General features: G+C 36.3%; 1 protein-coding gene across 3 annotated transcripts in view; it reads right to left on the bottom strand.

Moving 5' to 3' along the window:
* MBOAT2 (membrane bound O-acyltransferase domain containing 2) overlaps positions 1-21,343 on the bottom strand; it is a 226,859-nt gene that overhangs the window by 11,273 nt on the left and 194,243 nt on the right. For all 3 annotated transcript variants that reach the window (XM_056813330.1, XM_056813328.1, XM_056813329.1), the window contains exons 7-10: positions 14,849-15,032; positions 12,332-12,524; positions 7,937-8,040; positions 16-80 (exon numbers count right to left, since the gene is read on the bottom strand). In XM_056813330.1, coding sequence (XP_056669308.1) covers positions 16-80; positions 7,937-8,040; positions 12,332-12,524; positions 14,849-15,032 — 546 coding nt within the window. The remainder of the gene's footprint in view (positions 1-15; positions 81-7,936; positions 8,041-12,331; positions 12,525-14,848; positions 15,033-21,343) is intronic.

Raw genomic sequence — 21,343 nt, 5'->3', positions numbered from 1 at the left:
TCTAAAAACACATACCTTTTAAGCCAAAGAGCTGTCTGAATATTCCAATTATCAAGAAACATTTTAAAACTAGTTGAAAACTGTAAGAAAAATGTTCTTATTATTTTCAACCAAACAAAAACAATGGAATTTCAGACGGATATTAATTTATTTAAAATAACTTATGCAGTTAGTCAAAACATAATTTTACAATTATTTATACTTGAAAATGAATTTCTATACAAATTATACCTGTAACAGATATCTAACTTTTACCTTTAGTGTTGCAGCATACTAACATTGATACATTGGACACACTGTAAGCAACAATTCATTTAAGAGGTTGCCTCTGGAATTCTCTATGATGATGACCCCCTCACCCCCAAGGTACTTTCTCTCTATCCTACACCACTCCACCTGTACTCTTCAGCTTGATTTTTGGTGTCATTTCCCCTTAGATTCTAAGCTCCTTGAGGGCAAAAACTGTTTCTTTTCCCAATGCCCGGCACACAGTAAACACTTCATAAATGTTTATTGCTTCACTAACAAATATTTACTAAAGGGATAATCACCTTCTAAACTCAAATGATATACTTTTATTGATGTAGTCTAAGAATATATCAGCTTTCTTGCCTGCTATATTACATTGTTGACTCACATGGTTGTCCAGATCCTTTTCAGATGAAGTGTGGGCAATTCATTCTCTATATTTGTAGAGTTAATTCTCAATCTGAGTAAGACTTTACACTTATTCCTACTAAATTGAATCTTATTTGACCTAGCCTAATATTCCAGGTGGCCATGATTTTTTATATTCTGCCTCTGTTATTTAGTATGTTATCTATCTCCCCACACCATCATCAGAAAATTGTATTAGTATGCCTTCATTAATTAGGACATTAATATATCCTTATTCCAGGCATTGTAAAAAATGTAAATTAATATTAATCCAAGCACTCCTTGTGAACTTCCTTCCAAGATGGCATCAAACTATTAACTATGCTTTGGGTCATTCATTTTATTTGGGTCATTCATTCATCATAGTTCTAAATCCATTTAATTATAAAGAGTGATAGCTTGAAGCTATTTTTTTCCCAGAAGAAGAGCATGAAACACTTTATTTTGAATGCTTTGCTAAAATCAGATAAACCATTGCTACAGAATTTTACTAGTTTAGTAACCATGTCAAAAATGAAATACTAGTTTGGTTACATATGGGCTCTTCTTAATGATTCCATGCCAGTTCTTCCTTTTTACAGCTTCCTTTGCTGGACATTTAACAATATCTGTTCCAGAATTTTGCCAGAAATAAAAATCAAACTTGAGGACTGTTAGAGGCTTTTCTATCATGTGATAACTGCCGAATAGCTTGTCTAAGACACCTACATATATGAATATATTCAATAAATAAGCCCCAACTGAATGGTAACCTGCTTATTATTATATCTTTACCATGGTTTTAAGAATAAAATCCAGCTTAAAAGAATTAAGGCTCTCAACAAAAGAATGGAAGAATGGAAAAATTCTTATTATAAAGAGAGTCTTAGATTTCTACAGATACTTTTTGTTCCACAGGATAAATTTCTTTCAGGGGAGCTTCCTTTGCCCTCTTTATAAATGTCTTTGACTATACAAATTGTTGTTCAATCATGTCTGGCTCTTTGTGACTCCACTTGGGGTTTTCTTGGCAAAGAAAAAAATCTGGAGTGGTTTGTCATTTCCTTCTCCAGCTCATTTTACAGATGAGGAAACTGAGGCACATATGGTAAAGTGAGTTGCCAAAGGTTACACAGCCAGTGAGTGTTTGAGGTTGGATTTTAACTCAGTTTCTCCTAACTATAGACGTGGTGCTCTCTCCACTATGCCACCTATCTCCTCCCCCCGCACACTGTGCCACCTCTCTTTGTTCTTTGTTTTACCATGTAGCCACTTATGAATTCATAAACACTTGTGCAAAAGAGTAACCTCACCCCCTGTCCCTGGGGTTCTGGGCAAGTTTCTCAAAGCCTAAACAAGGACATGGGAGTAAGCCATAAAAATAGGCCTAATCAATCTACCAAATTAATCATAGGAATGAGTCAGCACCAAAGTCCCTAAGCATTTATACATGGGAGTACAAGTAAAAGATAACCTCTTATTTCTCCACCACTCACTTTCTTAGAGCCTGGGAGTGGGGGTTGAGGGAGGTTGAAGAGAACAAATATTTATTAAGTGGTTACTATGTGCCAGGCACTGTTTTATAAATATTTTCTTATTTGGTCCTCTAAATAATTCTTGGAGGTAGGTTCTATTATTATCCCTACTTTATAATTTGGGGAAACTGAGGCAGACATAAGTTAAATCACTTTCCCAAGGTCACACAGCTAGTAAGTGTCTGAGGCTCAGTTTAAATTTAGTTCTTCTTCACTTCCTTCCAGGGTTCCATCTACAGTGCCACCTAGCTGTCTAAAGGGAAGAGAGGAAAACAGAGAAAATATGCTATTACCCCCTCCCATGCTTTTATTTATCTTGTTTTAGATGCTCTTTATAGAGCTGTAATCAGCCATGTGGGTTTGGTTTCATCTACCTAAATCTCATTAATAGTTATGAAGTGAGTTTTCTCTTTTCTGCCCCAAGACTAGGCCTCCCTGTTTCACGTAGGGCAGATCTCACTTTTAAATGGATGGCTCAAACCTGTTTTGTTTTTAGTCTGCATTGGGGCTCCCTCCTGCACAGGCGGCCGAGTGGTCCCCAGGCTTATCACACTCGCCTCAAATTTCCTGTAGATGCCCTTTCAAACTCCAGCCTTAGACTACTACACCATCTGCTTACCTTCACCCCACTTCTTGTACTGCTGAATGAAGATGGGAAAACCCACCAATAGGGACTGCCTGGACCCACTATAAGTTTGTTATATAGTCTCAATAGGGCCCTCAGGAGATATTATGAAGGTAGAAATGACAATACCTAAGCTTGACTGGATATGGGATGTGAGAGAGAGTGAGGCATGGAGGGTGACAGCTGAATGATAGGGAGTGTGGTGAACCTTGACAGTAACAGAAAAATTAGATAGGGGTGGTTTTGTGGAGGAAGATTTTGAGTGCGGTTCTGGAGACATTGAGTTTAATGTCTACAGGACATCCAGTTAAAGATGTCAGAAAGGCACTTTCCCCCACTCCCTAATTGAGCTGCTATTCCAGTTACCACACCGAATTTTCCAAACCTTTTCAACCCTTTCCAATTTTCTCAAACTTCTCACAGTTCTCTCAGGTGAGAACCTTGATCATATTTCACTGAAAAAACGGAGACGATTTACACAGCATTCTCTCTTCTCCCCAATGTTCCTCCTTTCCCACTGCTCAGATACCTTCTGTCACGATCTCTTTCTTCACTCCTGTTTCACACAGTGACATGGACTTTCTCCTTGACAAAGCAAACCCCTTTACATGGACAAGTCCTCCAGTTTTATCCCATCTTCTGAAACAGATTATCCACTCCATCATTTCTACTATCTCATTAATATTCAGTTACTCCCTGGCTACTGGGTACTTCCCTAGTTATTACAAACATGCCTATTCATTCTTCATTCTCAGATCTCTTCACTTGATCTCTATGTCTCTACTACTTCTCTTAAATTTTCTCTTCTCCCTCTATTTTCCAGATCTATCACCTTGTCGGTGAGATATTTTATGTTCTCTTCTAATTTCTTGGTGTTTTGGCTTTGTTTTATTAGTTCTTGCTTTAAAGCCTGGTTTTCTTTTACAGTTTGGTCAAACTGGTTTTGTAGATGCGTGAATTTCTTTTGCATTATTTCCCACTTTTCCTCCCAGAAGGCTTCCATCTTTTTGGTCATTTCTGATTCAAATTCTTCATGGGTTTGTGGAGAGTTTCCATTTCCTTTGGAAGATTTTGGAGCATTTTCTTGTATATCTTCTTCTATCTGCTCTGTATTTTGTATTTTGGCTCCATAGAATGTGTCCAAAGTCGCCCCTTTCTTCTTATTTTTCTTGGTATTTTGGGGCTTCTGTGCTTCTGTGGAGTTTGCCATCTCTGAGTGTGGAGGATTAGCTTTTCTTATCTCTGTCTGGTGTTCAGAGGCTTTAGTCCTGGGCAGATTGTCGGTTCTATGAGCTTTCCCTGGGTTAAACTGAATATGCCTCACTGGAACTGGAATGGAAGGGTCGGACCACAAGGCCACACTCTCCCCCCAGCTTGCTTTCCGGAAGTTGCCTTCAGAATCGCTGGCCGTAAGGCTGTTTCATCGGCCTGCGGGGGGATGGACTGCAGCTTCCCCAAGCTCCGAGGGCAGGGACTTTCACTGAGACTTGGATAGCAGGATCCAGCCCGTGAGGCTGTCTTGCCCGCCCTGAGGGTTGACCCTGCTCTCTGCAGCGGGAGCTCCAGGCAGTGACTTTCACTGGGACTCGGATAGAAGGCCCTGAGGGTTGTTGTTCCTAGGACCCTGCTCTCTGAGCCCGGCCGGGCTGCGGCTTCCCGGAGCCTTGGACTCTGCGCTCCTACCCCTTAGGTCCAAGTGATCTCAGGTTCTGGCTTTTGAGGGGAGCCGTACCTTTTGATCCGGGTCCAGGTCCAGGAGGAGGGTTCCCAGGGTCTGTGCTGTTGATCGTTTTGAATTTCGGCGCCTTAGGAGCTTGTAGTTTGAGATTGGTCGGGAAGGGTTTTCCGGAGATCTGAACTTTAGCTTTCTCTAAGCCGCCATCTTGACCGGAAGTCCTGTCTCTACTACTTCTCATCTTTTATATCTCCTTCCTTTTGTGGATAATCTCCATGAAAAGGCTGTCTATAACTAGTACCACAGATTTTTTTGCTTCTCAAAACTCTGAAGGATAGCTTATGACCATCCAATTGAAAAATCTATCTCAAAGTTTATCTTAACTTACAAATTGAATAGCCTTCTTCATCTCTGCAGCCTTTTCCCCTATCCTCTCCTTTCCTTGATTTTCCCTTTTCTTTAGATTTTCATGACCCTACATCCATTCTCCTGTTTCTCCTACTTAACTGGCCCATCCTGCCTCCTTAGCTGAATCTTCATTCATATAATTTTTCCCAAGAGGGGGCTCACCCCAAGGTCTATAATGGATCTTTTTGTCTTCTCCCTCTACACTATTTCACCTGGTAATCTTAAAACCTCCCAAGAGTTCAGTTATCTCTCTGATGCTCAGGTCTACTTATCCAGCCTCCAGTCCCAATTTTCAAATGCCTTTCTGACATCTTTAACTGGATGTCCTGTAGACATATTAAACTCAATGTCTCCAAAACTGCACTCAAAATCTTCCTCCACAAAACCACCCCTATCTAATTTTTCTGTTACTATCAAAGTTCACCACACTCCCTATCATTCAGGTTCACATCCAACTGTCACCCTCCATGCCTCACTCTCTCTCACATCCCATATCCAGTCAAGTTTAGTTTTGTCATTTCTACCTTCATAATATCTCCTGAATGCACACTCTTCTCTCCTCTAACACTGCCACCACCCTGGTGCAGGTCCTTATTACCTTATGTCTAGAATACTCCAACAGCCCCAAACTCTCCTCCTTCTAGTCCATCCTCCCCTTAGAGGCTAAACTGATCATCCTGAAGTATAGGTCTGACTTTGTCATATACCCATCCAACAAACTCCAGTGGCTCCCTATTACCTTTTTCTTTGTATGCACCCAAGACATATGCTTAATAAATGCCCATTGCCTGACTGGCACAGGACAGGATTCACCACTGTTCTCTCAGATCCTTTTCTTCTTGGCTTTCACAGTGAAGCCCTTCCTTTTTGTTCTCAAGGGATACTTTTGTTATCCCTGATTAAAAGCAGGGAAGGAGCCAGTAGATATAGAAAACTTAATATTAGAGCAGACTGAAATTCAACCCAGAGCTTACAAATAATCTCCACTACCCTAGGTCCAAAAAGTGGTCACTCACCCATCAATCCAGTCAATCCCATGGTTGTCCATTATCCTTAGTATAGATCTAATTTTTGCCAAGTTATCCTGACATCAAACCCAATGTTGACTCCTTTCTTTTGTACTAATTGTGGTATCTCTTCCTGTTTCCATTCTCTATCATTTAAAAAGTCTGAGATGGGTGTTGTGTCCTCTGTGCAATTTCAATTCCCCTTATTCTATCTTCCTGGACTTCTCTCTTTGGTCAGGTACTCAACTGGCTAGTAAGCATCTACTCTGTAGCTATTATATGCAAAGCACTGTGTATATTTATGTATATTTATATGAGTATAAATATAGAATTAATACAAAATAATATGATAGACAGATAGATAATTTATAGATGGAAGGAAGGAAGGAAGGAAGGAAGGAAGGAAGGAAGGAAGGAAGGAAGGAAGGAAGGAAGGAAGGAAGGAAGGAAGGAAGGAAGGAAGGAAGGAAGGAAGGAAGGAAGGAAGGAAGGAAGGAAGGAAGGAAGGAAGGAAGGAAGGAAGGAAGGAAGGAAGGAAGGAAGGAAGGAAGGAAGGAAGGAAGGAAGGAAGGAAGGATCCCACAGACTGAAGTTCTACAAAAGAAAACAGTTCAGTAAGCCTGGGATCCTTCCTATCTACTGAACTCTGTTATCTGCTTTTCCAACAGCAAATGAGAGGCCTGCCTGAAGAAAGAGCTGCTGGGGGGGGGGGGGGGAGAAGGGATGATAGCAAACCAGTAAAGAATAAGAGAGTTTCTGGAAAACCTGAAGAGCACAGGTGAGATTAATATAACAATTCTGTAACTGACCAAGTCAGCACAACTTCTGGTAGATTTAGCAATATGTGAGCAGAAACTCAGAAGGAGATGATGCAAGTAAATCAGGTTTGGGGTCTAGCAAAAGAGAGCAGAGGAAAAACAAATGAGAAGCAGATTTAAGGATAAAGGATAGTGTAGATGAAGTATGACACAATGAACACATTTATAGAGTAAATGGACAATCTATCTCTGAACTTGTAAATAAGGGGATGACCAAGAGCATGAGAAATCTGAAGTTTGAAGGGATGCTTCAGAAGAGGGGCAAATGGAACTTTCATGGGACCTGTGGGGGGTGGGAGAGTTCCAATTTCAAAAGCAATTGGAGTCATTGAGAGAAAGATCTCTTCTTGTCTGGGACTCTGTGGGGAGTTGGGTGGAAGAAGTACTCATCTCCAAATCCTTTTGCTGGAACTGAATGAAGATCTCAATGCCCAACTGAAGCCAATCTTTGGGATAGAGAATATATTTTTCCCTTAGGGGAACCCAGAGCATATTCCCTGAAGAGATTCTCCTTGGTCAAGCTCTCAAGAGTTATATTAGGAAAGAAATATTAGGGACCTTCCTTTTCCCCTCTGTCCTTTCTTTCCTTTCCCTTCCTTTCATTTCCTCATTCCTTCAATAACTCTATACCAGAATAAATTAGATACTTTTAGTGATAACAGAAATTGATTCAGAGTCTATGTAGTAGGAGGAGAATTTCAATCCATCAATTTAGAAGGAAGCTGTGGGGAGTATACTTACCCTCTAGTTTGACTGACTGACTCCATTAGTAACTGAATAACTCAGTAGAAGAAAAGAGGAAGTGCCACCTACAATTCAGTCCCCAAACAGCTGTTCAATGGTTCCTTCCTTTTTCTAAGTCCCCCTCACTATTACAACTTGTATGATCTTGGGCAAGTCATTTCACTTCTGAGTCTTATTTTTCTCAAATGTAAACTAAGGCCAAGTTTCTTACTAGCTTTAATGCTCACACAACACAGAATCTAGTTTTATGTTGTTATGGTTTTCTTACATTTTACTATTAAAGTGACATGATGATGAGCAATGCCTTTGAAAATGAATTAATGTGTTCTTTCCTTCCCTAGAGAATAAATTAAAATTTATAGATTTCAGTACTGAATTTTATCAATGATTCACAAATCATAAAGCTTAAAAAATGTTATTAGAGATATCTATTCCACACTTGAGATATCAGACCTTAAAACAGTCTACATAATAAATCATTCACCTACCTCTATTTGCTGGATTCTCAAATTGGAAATTAAGTCCCAACATTCTTTTCCATTTTTATCATAGCCTTTAAAACCAAATCCAGCTGCATTATTAATAGCATCAGCTGTATTAAAAAAGAGTCAAGGAAAAATAGTTATTGTTATAAGCAGATATATAAGGAGGTTTTAAACTGCATTTTTACACACAAATACATGTAGTCTAAGGTTATCCTAGCATTATTTCAATATAAATCTAACATTTTATTGTTGAAGTAGCATGTTGATAGACCATGTCCTTGGAAATGGAGTCCATTTTAAATGGTTTTTAGAAAAAAGGAAAATATATAACTGGTGTCAGAATATAATTCCTTTTATTTTGTACTTTTTCATTCTTCAGCCAATCTAGTTCAGGTATAAACTGTCTTCAGTATTTTCCTTATATAATCTTTTTCAACTAATTTTAGTTTTATGTATTTGCTTGATTAATTTACTTAATAAGCAACAGAGGAAACTACTGACTCAAAAAAGTCAATTTTCCAACAGGTCATTCAAGAGAAAACAATTCATAGAATGTATATCACTCAACTTTTTGTCTAATATACATATATTTTTGTCTAATTTGTCTAACATATGTATATTAGAGTATAATATGACTCTAAACTAGTATTCATTAAAGAGTAACAAAATAATAGAATATATATATATTTTTAGTATTGTATATGTAATATTTTAACATATTCCACAATAATTTGCTCCTATATTACCTGTATAGTCTTGGGCAAATCACCTTGCCTCTGGGATTCATAGACAGACAGACAGACAGACGGATGGATGGATGGATGGATGGATGGATGGATAGATAGATAGATAGATAGATAGCTAGCTAGATAGATAGATAGATAGATAGATAGGGAAAGGGGGAGGAGGAGAGACAGAGACAGAGATAGAAATAGAGAGGTGGGAGAAATCTTATAAGTAGTCTAATACAACCCCTTCATTTTGCAGAATGTATATTCTAGAGATGTTAACTGACTTTCCCAAGGTCATAGTAAATGTCAGAAGTATTTGAACATGGGACATAGGATCATAGATTTAGAGATGGAGGGGCCTTAGAGGCTTTCCATATTAAATTCCTTCATTTTGCATTTCACTTTGCATATGATCCTCTAGTTAATAAAGTGAGAAGTAAAGTAAACTTAGGCAATAATACATTCACTGAGTTAAGATAAAATAAAAACCTTAAATAAAACAATTCAAGGTAAAACAGAGGTCAGTCACTGTTTTAATGCAGTATTTTTCTTGCTGAAGTTCACACCTCTCCCACAATGAATAAATGGGCCTTTTCAACTATCTGAGGGAGCACAATATAAAAACCAGTTGTTATGTGTACCATAATTAAGATGGGGAAGCCAATATTTCTGAAAGACTACTGAATTTATAAACAGAGTGCCTTGATTCAAATCCCATATCTTCTACTTGGCCTTGGGCAACACCCTTAACTTCTTGAGGCCTCAGTTTCCTAATCTGCAAAATAAGGGGACTAAATGATGTTTGATGTCCCTTCCAGATGTAAATCTATGAGCCCATGAAAGCAACTACAGTGAAACTTCTTAACAACCACACTTAACGCATTCTGGGTTTTATTTCCTCTCCTATAAAAGATTAGACTAGTTAAGGTAGTTCACTTCAAGTTCTAAATCTATAGTGTTTTATGTATGCATTAATTGCAGCTGTATTTCCAATCAGTTACTTTTTAAATCTTATTTGTTTTTCTTGAGGAAAAAAGTAGAAAAGTCAACTACTGAAAATAATTTTTATTCATTCTCCAATTCCCAAAGGCCACAAATTTGAAAGTGAATTTTTAAACCATTCTGAAAATTTTTATCACTAGTCCTACAATAATTAAGAAAAGACTGATGAAATAAAAACCTCATTTTATACAACTACAATGACATTCATTCACAATTCCAAGTTCTTCATGAAGATTAACTGAACCTCTAAGTAGTTCTAGAAGTTTAATAGTATTATTGATACTGATAGATTTAAAATAATAAGAGGCTAGACTCATAGAACATTATTATATAACTTATAAATTGCATATCTCCTTAAAAATTCTGTGTTCTAACAAATGGGCCACAATTCTCATAGAAGCCTTAGTAGCACTATAGGATGTAGGAAAATGCTCACTCCTAAATCAAAAGCAGAATTTAATTTTGATAACAGGCCAGATTTTAGACATTTTTAAGAACCACTGCTGGTGAAAGCCATATTAATAACATGAAATTCTATAAGAATTAAAAAAAAAACTTTAAAAATACTATAAAACTCATGACAACAAAGTATTTTAATCTATAAATTTATAAAAATTAAAATAAATTCATTTGTTTGGTAAGAAAAGTAGGAAAAAAATGACCTCTGAAGCCAAATCATATACTTAATTCTCAGACTATGAAAAGCGCCTAGCTACTAAAAGCAAATCTAAAATGGCTTATAAATAACCTTAACCCTCTATTTGGTTAACTTATTGAATTATTTATTTATCCAACCAGAATTTACTGAGGACCAATCCTGTGTGAGGCTAATGACACTTTCTCTAAAGATATTAATGAACTGGATATTTGAAAAGATTATCCTCAAGGAAAGGTTCTGGAGGCATGGACTTTGGGAAAACTTGGTTCTCCCCCTCAGCTTATCAAAGCCTTCAAGGTGGAGTGGCAGGGGAACTCTCACTATTCTGAACTACATTTCCCAAAAGTTTGTGCTGCCTGTTCCCAGAATCTTTCCCTGCCTATAGGAAAATCAGTCTGAATATTAGATTACACAAATATAAGAAAGAAACATCTTGCCCTCTGAATTTACAGCAGAGAATCAGTTTCTTATATTTTGTGATTTAAAACAAAAATATTGCAAATAGAACTTCATTTGGAAACTACAAAAGGAAAAGAGTCATTGCTATAATGTAACATTCCCTTTAATAAACACCTCTCTTTATGGAAAAGATGCTAAGTGAAAGAAGAATGGCATTCATCATTTCATGTCCTGGTGGAATACTAATTTAAACAACTGGCAAATATATTGCATTTTTTGATAATTAGGAATTTATTACAAATATAAAGATAATAACATCTTGAATAAAGAACAACCTTAAATATAAAGAAATAAATGGCATATGAAAAAATGAGGTTGATACACTCTGAGTTTGAAAGGACTTTAAAGGTCATCTAATCCAACCTTTGAATTTTGTATATGAGCAAACAGATCCAAAGAGGACAAGTGACTTACAAAGGATCACAATGGTCTCAAGGGAAGAAACCAGACATACTTAAGGAAAAAATATAGTTTTATTTATTAAGTCACCTAGTGGATCTTAAAGTCTTCAATTTTAACCTCACCTTAAAGTCACTAGAAGACAGAATAAAGAAAGGAGAAAATAAATGCATAGTGCACATGCATTTGATCACAAAAAATTGCTTGATTTCAAAATCGAGTATTTTTCTGGTACTAAATCAAAGGAAATGATCACATGGTTCAATGGGGATATGATTAGGGATACAGACTCTAAATGATCACCCTAGTGCAAGCATTAATAATATGGAAAAAAGTCTTGGTCAATGACACCTGTAAAACACAGTGGAATTGTTCATTGGCTATGGGAAGGGGCTTGGAAGAGGGGAGGGAAAGAACATGAATCATGTAAACATGGAAAAATATTCTAAATTAAGTAAATAAATATACTTAATTTTAAATAAATAAATAAATCAAGGGAAAGCTATACTAAATGATTTAGCATCTATGTGGTCAACCAAACTGAATATATATATATATATATATATATATATATATGAATATATATATATATGTATGTATTTTTTTTAAACCCTTACCTTCCATATTAGAATCAATACTGTGTATTGGATCCAAGGCAGAAGAGTGGTAAGGGCTAGGCAATGGGGGTCAAGTGACTTGCCCAGGGTCACACAGCTGGGAAGTGTCTGAGGCCAGATTTGAACCTAGGACCTCCCATCTAGGCCTGGCTCTCAATCCACTGAGCAACCCAGCTGCCCCCTAAACTGAATATTTAAATATTAAACTGTAGTAGCATCAGTTTATTAAGTTAGTCAGAAGAAATAGGCTTCAATACCAATGCCCAACTTTATTTTACCATATTATAAAAACAAATCCAAACTCAAATGAAATCATGTTATGTCTAGAAACCTGGGGAAGAGTATTTTGTTTTGTTTTTTAGTTGCTATCAGGCTCTGAAGTCAATTCAAAATAAGTAGGAGAACTCATTTTAAAACAATCTTAAAATCAACTTATACACCCTCTGAGTCTAATTTTAAAAAATCATCTTCCTTAAGATGGCACTCTTAACCACAAAATATATTGGCCTAAGTAGTTTTAAATTTCACTTACCTAAAGTCCATGCAAAATAATACTTAGGTCTGGCAGCCATAATGGAGATATATAAGTAAATAACTTTTGTTGGCAGTGAAGCTGTAGCTTGAAAATGATCATCAATGTTGTATTCTACAGGTAATGTTTTGGAGACAGTCAAGTGAAATAATAAGGAAAGCCCACAAACTAAGAGCTTCTGCATTACTGCAATCTGAAAGGCACAAAGCAAGAAAGGATTTAGTGAATTACATCAACTCCTTAGAATGGGAAGAATATAAAATCTAGTCCTGAAATTATATTTCCAGTAACTGAAAACTCACTAAATATTAGACAAGAATGTTTAATTCAATAGAGTGAAAGTAAAACATATCTATTTGTGTTAAAATTAAATTTCTATGAAGTTTTTTGGATAGGAACAGTTTTCTGGTTTCAGACAATGAGGAATTCCCCTTATCAATGCAATCTGCCAACTTCTTAACAACTTCTAGTCTTCTAGGGTTACGGGGGTGGGGGTGGAGGGGAAGGGGCTGGGTGGTTCAGTGAATTGAGAACCAGGTCTAGAGATGGGAGGTCCTAGGTTCAAATCTGGCCTCAGACACTTCCCAGCTGTGTGATGCAGGGAAAGTCACTTGACCCCCATTGCCTAGCCCTTACCACTCTTCTGCCTTGGAATCAATACACAGTATTGATTCCAAGACTGAAGGTAAGGGTTAAAAAAAAAGAGTTTAAAGAAGTTAAGGAACTTGCCCAGGGTCACATACCCTAGTCTATGTGTCAGAAGCAAGACATGAACCCAGATCTCCCCGATTCTAAAAAAAACCTCTCTATCCCCTATGCCATGCTGCTTCAAAGCAAAGTATTATATATTGTAGTAATTATGTTCATTCTATCAAAGGAAGCCACTAACATTAATTTTCCCCCAGATGAAATCATATTTATATACTAAAGTATAAAGTAAAGAAAAACCAAGTGTATAGCCAGTCAGTTTATAACAATATCTTTATCCTTAGCAAATTAAACACTATTTTAAAGTTATTTTTAAGAGGGGAAAAAAGCTCAACTAGCATTTCCAAGGTTTTTATCCTTGATTAGTAATCAAGATCACAACCAATAATGAAATCACAGTTCACATTATTTCCTCAGACTGTCAGATTCTTCTTCATCATAAAGTAAGACTAAAGAACACATCATTTATTGAACATGCTCAGGGAATGAGATAATTAATATGAATTAACTTTCTAGGTAATTGAAGGTTATCTTTTTCAGCATCAAGTCTTTGTTGAGGGAAATCTTTCTAAAAATTATCATTTCTCACTGACATTTTTAACAGAGTAATGATAAAGAGATCTTAACTCTCAGGATGACAATGTCATCATTATGATCCTCAATCATTATACTCTGTTACATGGAATGAAGAGACATATTCAGAGGCTCCTGAGGTAAGTGCAGAATATAGTTACTTGCCTCTACACTGAATAGCCCCATATTACTAACTTTCTGAGTTCCTTTATCCTCTATTGTTGTTGTTGTTGTTGTTTTATAATCTGTATCACATTTGTTTCTTTGTGTTGCTGGCCTCTAGCTAGCAACAACCTGCATTACCCTTTCCTCTACTGGGCATGGAAAAATTAGACAAAAAACTTATTAAAACTGTATTTAACAGTAAATATGTACTTAGTGAGGAACCTGAAGAGGTTTGCTATGGGTCAGGTATGGGAATTTTAACTTCTCTTAAGGCCTCAGAACTATTTCTTTGCAAAATAAGGCCCCTTTCAGAGCTCTAACATTTTTAGTGAACTATGTTACATTCATTTTGGTGTCCTGAAGGCTTGGGGGAGCCTATTCCCAAGTTTTTGGACATGTTTAGGTTAGTTGAGATTGCCTTTTAAGTGACAGCCAGGCAGATGAGGTATTTGCTATGTTTTTATTAGTATAATTTTAGGAGGATTAAGCTATTCCAAATTTCTAGAGTAAAAATCTAAAACAACCACTGGGTTGTTTAAGAAGTTTTAAGTCATTATTTGAGAGATGACCTTTAATGGTTCTGATTTCTCAAAGTTCAGTGATTAAGTATTCCTTTAAAGAATCTAGTCTCTAGTGATATAGTAAAAACAAATGCTTTGAATTATATCTTTTTAGTTCCCTGATTTTATTTATAATTTTTCATTAGGTTATTTACTACTTGTATGAACTAGGACAAGTCACATAAGCTCTGTAGACCCATCTTCTCATCTATAAAGAGAGCAGGTTATATTAGATGATCTCAAAGGTCACTTCCAACTCTAAATCTATGAACTCTTGAGCATCAACTATCATTTGAGGTGGAACATAGTTTATAGAAAAAGTAATCTTGTCTTTGTTAATGAAACCGTAGGTAGGGACATTTATCTATTTAAGTATCCAAAATTATTTTAATGAACATTTTTGCTTAGATAAAATAAATCACAAATATACTTGAAAATGTTAATGTCTATAAGTAATAATTCAGAGTGAACTTTTCGTGCAATCTTCCGGTACAAAATTCAGAGTTCTTACATTTGGAGATGGCTCTGTTCTTTCATATTGTCTTTCTTCTTTTCCATTTGCTTCAGTCTGTGTCACTTGGTATGATCTGCCTTCAATGAAAGTAATATAGTCTTTGTAAGAGCATAATGGGCCTGCCAGGATACCCATGAAATTACAGTTGTAACTTAAATACTCCAGCAGACTTGGCATGCGTCTGGAATTCAAAGACAAGCATCTTGTAAGATGTAGCATAATATTTTTAAGAGGTTTACTACAGGACTATCCATTCCTCATATTGTTGTTTCTCCTATTTCTATTTCTGAAATAAATGAGTTCTTTTTGTTTCAATTCCTTAATGAGAACTGCAACCACAAAGAGCACCAAAGTTAAAAGGATGAATTTGGGAATCATAAATCTCTGTAGAAATATTCATTCTATTTCCCACTAGGTAGCATGACTTAAAATGGATTAAATGTAATGATGTGTAAATTTATGTAAATTATTCACAGATATGAAATATTTATTCCACGGACTGCTCATTATTCTATGTGAGTCCAAACAGACTGCTGCTTAGTATGAAAAAAAGTTAACAATTCTGATCAATTTTAATTAATTATATTATAATACAATTGTCATAATTATATTATATATTATATAATATCATACAAAATACATTATGTAACATTTTATAATTATTATAATAAGTAATACAATAATTAATACAAATGAATGAAGAGAATTTGTGTTTTTCTCTTTTAGGCTAGTTCTACAACAAAGGGCAATAGACTTTTTGGGAAATGATATGCTGTCAATGATTGTAAAAGGAAGAAAAAAAAGCTCTTTTACATTCTTTCTCTTCCTATGACATGAGTAAAAGGACTATCTTGGAATACTTCAATATTTCAAAAACTTGTGATTTCACTGCACTGAATATTCTCTCTATTCATGCAAACCATAACCTCTCTATGATTTAGAAGGTCTTTAAAAGTTATTATGGCTAGAAATCTCATCACCTGGAAACCAATATGAGTATATACCCATCCAAATTTTGGAAGGCTGATCCTTAAAGAACATATATATACTATCATAGGATCTGTCCTTAAAGCCCTTGCTGCATAGAAAGACTTGTCAGGGCTTGCATGTGAAACTTCAGATTCATCTCCATGCCATCAAATGTCACTAGAGTGGTATTTGCATGGAAGATCTTGGGACACATATTTCCTTAATCTGAAATCTTACTCCCCCCACCAAAAAAAAGCAAGAAAGGCCTATAAGATACAGATACATTTCATTTCCAATAAATGGGACTAAAATATTTAATTTCTATGTTACATAAATATATAATCATTTAGCAAGACTGAAAAACTGGCATTTAAATCATACTGTCATCCAATGAGGTTTAAAGGAAATAACGGAAAAATTTAATCATTTTTTAAAAGGATAAACTGGATTCAAATAAGCTTCCCTTTAGGGGCTTCAAAATTAAGGCGTTAAGAACAAACAGCTTTAGGATTTATTAACTTGCAGTTTTAGTTCTTTGTTTGAAATTCTGAAAGAGTATTCTATATTTCCGTTTCCTAATAGCCAACCCCCTCCTTTGACACCATCCTCCACTGGCTCAAAAATCAGGAACTTTTTTGTGATAACCATAGAAAAGTGATACAAATGAGCTACAATAAACCTGCTAAATTATCTGAATCCTAATTGTAGAACTTCTTATACTCGGGCAACTAAGTTCTATATTCTTCATCAATCAATTCAATAACCAAAACAAAAGCCAGTTATTAAAACATTAGTATATTTTACCATGGTCAAACTGAGTATATTCTAAAACTAACAAAAGCTAAATTCATTGATCTATAATTTTTGGTTCAACATTAATACCAACCAGGTAAATTATTTTAAGCTCTTCAACTTTTTTGGTAACTTAACATTAGCTAAAAATATGTATTTCAATAGTATAATACTGATGATAACTAACATTTATACAGAGCTTTAAGATCCACAAAACACTCTACATACATGATCTCATTTTGATGCTGACAATAACACTAAAGGGAAAGCTCTACATTCCCCATCTTATAAGTAAAGGAATGGAAGTTTAATTAACAAAACCAGGGATGTTAATGAAAAGAATTGAGGCTGGGTATTTCCTAAGTCCATCACGTTTTATTCTACATAATTCTACCTCTCCAAATCTCCTATAATGCTATTGCATATATATAATTTAATAGATAAAAATTGTATTTTTCATAATTTTTAATTCTTACTTGGGTATCCCTTAATGTATATTCTGATTTATTCTTCTAACAATCTCCTATTAACACTGATACTTCTTAATGAAACTATTTTATATAACAAAGAAAATTAGAAACTTAAAAATATTTTCATTACATAAAACTGATAACTGCAATAAGATTAAGTCATTCCTTGTGTAAAAATGAGGTACATGCACTATTAGCTGTTAGCAGAGTATAATAGTAAAGCAATAAACTATACAGAAATAATGACTTAAAAGTTCATTTACTAGGATAAAAGATCTAATCTATTGTTTCAGAAGCCATCATAAAGTATTCCATTAGTCAAAATCAATAAAAATAGGTATCTATTTGTGAAAATGAATTATAATTGTTCAAAATTTTAGAAATTTTCTGACTGTTAATATGACAACAATAAAGAAAACCACAGCAATCCACTTTATAATTTTTATTAAAACCTGCTTATATCAATGCATCATAGTTAACAGAAATGAGTACTAGCTTATGGATTTCCTCTCCTATTCAACCCTGGCCATCATTGTCATGAATCTTAATACTCAAACTGAAGACCTCCCAACAAGCTGATCTCACAATTTCTTTGCTTCTTCTACAAAAACAATCTCCTCCTTTCTCCACCTTACTTCAACCAAACATCAGCACTGTCATACCTTGTACTTTATCATCTTTCAGAAGTGTGCCCTGCAGCTCTGGAATCTGGAGTTATCTAACATACAAATAATACCATTTCTAAGATCTTGATATTTCCCTCAGATCTAACATACACATAATACAATTTCTAAGATCTTGATATTTCCCTCAGACCACAACCTCTTATCTGTCTATTGCATCCACTAAACTTTACTCTTTTTCCTTATCATGACCTACTAGGGGACAAGCCCAGGACTTGGGATTTCATTCATCTGAGGAACTTCTGGGTTAGGAAATTCCCTCTACCAATGCAAGCTGGCATCCTGTCCATGAACTGGTTAGAGCACAATTTGGTGCCCAGGGTCATTGTATGTGTCAGAGGAAAGTTCTGAACCCTGGCTCCTAGGCCAGCTCTCCAAATTCTCTCAGGACCTGCAAAGGAACCTTTCCTCCAGGCTACATCCAGAGCTCTGAGGCTTGCCTTCATCCCCAGCGCTGGTCCCTGATACTTCTCTAGTCCCCACTCTAAAACCTCCAATCTCCCAACTTTCCATCACTCTCACAGCCTGTGAATCCTTCTCTCTGGGTTGTCTTCGCCATCCAATTTCTCTGATCCTACATGAACTGGAACTGATACCATTCTCTCCAAATTCATGGGCCCAAAATAACAACCATAGCAATGGACATTTATATGACTCTTTGAAGTCTGCATCCATTCATCCATTATTTTACCTAAAACAGCACAGTGGGGTAGATAGTACAGTTACTAACATCCCAAGATCACTGAAGAGAAATACAAGAATCAGAGACTTGAGTAGCAATGACCTAGTCGCTGGGCTAGGAAGTGCTGCGAGCAGGAACTGAAGTCAGGTCTAGCAATGTATCCACTATGTCACACTTTCTACCTAACCTCAAATGGATTCTGGTTGCTGATAAACATTTCTATTCTACTTTTCTCTTCACCCTATTTCACTGCTCACACCAAATGCTTCATTCTTTTATCTTCTAGCTTTTGTCTATGCTAACTCCCATAATTTCAGCAAGACAACACAGCTTTCAGCTTTAGAGATGATTAAGGCCATGTGATGAGCTTCCTCAGCACTGCCTCTGCTCTTCAAAACTTATTTGTTTCACTAAATACTTCTCCTTGCTTATAAGCACAGAATTTGAGAAATCCTTAATTAGTCTTAAGAAGACTAATGACCTTTATTTATTATTTTTATCTCTTTTCTTCTTCCCTTCCTTCCTATAGCCCCCAGGAATTTGAACAGGCATTCTTCCTTGTGTATTTATCTTCATCTGTCTAAAAAGATCTCTTTCTAACCTTATAACATAAGGATACTACCATTCTCCCAGTCATTTACACTCACAACCTGAGTACCATCCTCACTTTTTCCCTCTCTCTCACTGCCATTCCTCTCTGCTTCCCCCTCCCATAACCAGTTGGTGGCCAAGGTCATACAAGATTCTACTCTCCCAATATCTCTGGATTATGCTTCCATCACCCCCTTGACCTGCAAGGAGCCTGATCCAGGCCTTCCTCACCTCAAACGGGGATGACTCCAATTGCCTGCCAATGTTTGGTAGCCCTGATGCAAGTCTTTCCCCACTCCAGTCCTTCACATGGCTGTCAGAGAGATCTTCCTAAAGTATACATGGGGCCATTTCACCCTCTTTCCAATTCAATAAACATCAGTGGCACCTTTTACTTTCAATATAAAATACAAAATCCTCTGCTTAACTTTTAAAGCCCTTTATTACTTGGTTCCCTCCAGTGTGAAAAGTTCTCCTCCAATCCCACCACCTCTTCAGTCTTCTTCTTAGCTTGGTGGTTCTTGAATTTAGTAATTATATTCCTCAAAGCTGTCATCTGAGGATTTCTTTTTGGAGGTGATCTGTGAATTCTTTAAATTTCAATTTTATTTTCTTGTTCAAAATCTCTGGGCAGTTTTCTTTGATAATTTCTTGTAACATGATGTTCAAGGATTTTTCTTGATTATGGCTTTCTGGTAGCCCAATAATTCTCAAATTGTCTCTCCTAGATCTATTTTCTAGGTCTGTTGTTTTTTCAATAAAATATTTCATGTTTTCCTCAGTTTTCATTCCATTAATTCTGCTTCATTGTTTCTTGATTTCTCATAAAACCATTAGTTTCTAGATGGCCAATTCTGATTTTGAAAGTACTGTTTTTCCTCTGTCAATTTTTGGTTCTCCTTTTTCAATAGGTCCATTTCTTCTTGCATCAGTTTCATTTCTCCTTGCATCACTTTTATTTCTTGTTCCCACTTTTCCTCTACCTCTCTTAATTGGTTTTTAAAGTCCTTTTTGAATTCTTCCAGAATATGTACCCAATCCATATTTTTCTTTTGGACTTTGCATGTGTTTCCTTTGCTTTCATTGTCCCCTTATATGTCTATACTTTGCTCTTTGTCTCCATAAAATTCTTTAGTTAGGTGCTTTTTTTGTTATTTTCTCATTTTTCCTATATAATCTTGAGTAGGATCTGTTTTCTGGAAAGTTGGGGTACCCTCAAACTTCAGTCCTTGCTTGATGTAATTCTGAATTTATTTTCCAGATCTGAGTGCTGAGAGCTCTGGGAGCCCCCTCCCCCTGCTGATTCAATTGACCCGTGAGATGTTGATGGCTTAAGAACTTGCCTCAGGCTTGGGTATAAGCTTTTGATCTCACTCTGACCTTGATCAGATTAGAGGCTGATCAAAGTTTAGTCCCAGGCTTAGGGTCAAGTTTTTGGTCTTGCTGTATACTTGATCCAATCAGGTATATCCTAGAGTGCCCTGTCTTAGCTCCACCCTGATCTTTAGACAGAAAGATCATTAATTAGTACTTAGTACTGTCAGCCACCCAAACCATGTACTATGTCCTTATCCAAAGCCCAGACTGGAAATCCTGGCTTCACACTGGGTCCACACAGATCAGTCCCCTTCAGCCCAGATTGCCCTGGACTTGGACTTCAGATTTCTCCACAAATTTGAAATTTCAAGGTGTATGGGTTGGTTGGACCTTTACTTTGCCCATGCAGGATCTCAGGATCTGACTGTTGGCTTAGTATTAGGTTCCAAACTTAGGACAGCATATGCGGGTTGGGGTGGCTTGCTCTTCCATCCTTGCTACAGCCTCTTGCTGGCTCTGCTCTCCTTTCACCCCAGTTCCCCAGATGATCTCCATCTACCTTTTGGGTTTTTAATTTCTTAAAAGTTGTTTCACTCGGTCTCCTTGTTGGTTCTTGCACAGCTGCATTCATTTTGTGGTGATATTTTAATCTTTGTCAGAGAGGATTTTCCCAGTCCTCTCCTATATTACTCCCCTCCACATATTCTGTGATCCATGACATGGGTTCCTTATTGTTTCTTGAACAAGACATGCTATCCCTTGACTTTGGGCATTTTCACTGGTTGGAAGATTCTTCATGCTCATCTCCCATCTCATGGCTTCCCTGAAATCCTTCATATCTTTGCTAAAATCCTACTTTCTACAAGAAGATATTCCTTTGATCCCCCTTAATGCTAGCTGTGCCTTCTCTATGTGATTATCTCCAATTTATCTTTTATATAATCTTGTTTGTACCCAGATATTTGTATGACATCTCCCATTAGACTAT

The sequence above is a fragment of the Monodelphis domestica genome, chromosome 1 (assembly GCF_027887165.1).
Source record: "Monodelphis domestica isolate mMonDom1 chromosome 1, mMonDom1.pri, whole genome shotgun sequence".
Taxonomy (NCBI): Eukaryota; Metazoa; Chordata; class Mammalia; order Didelphimorphia; family Didelphidae; genus Monodelphis; species Monodelphis domestica.
This window is presented reverse-complemented; position numbering and strand designations above follow the sequence as displayed.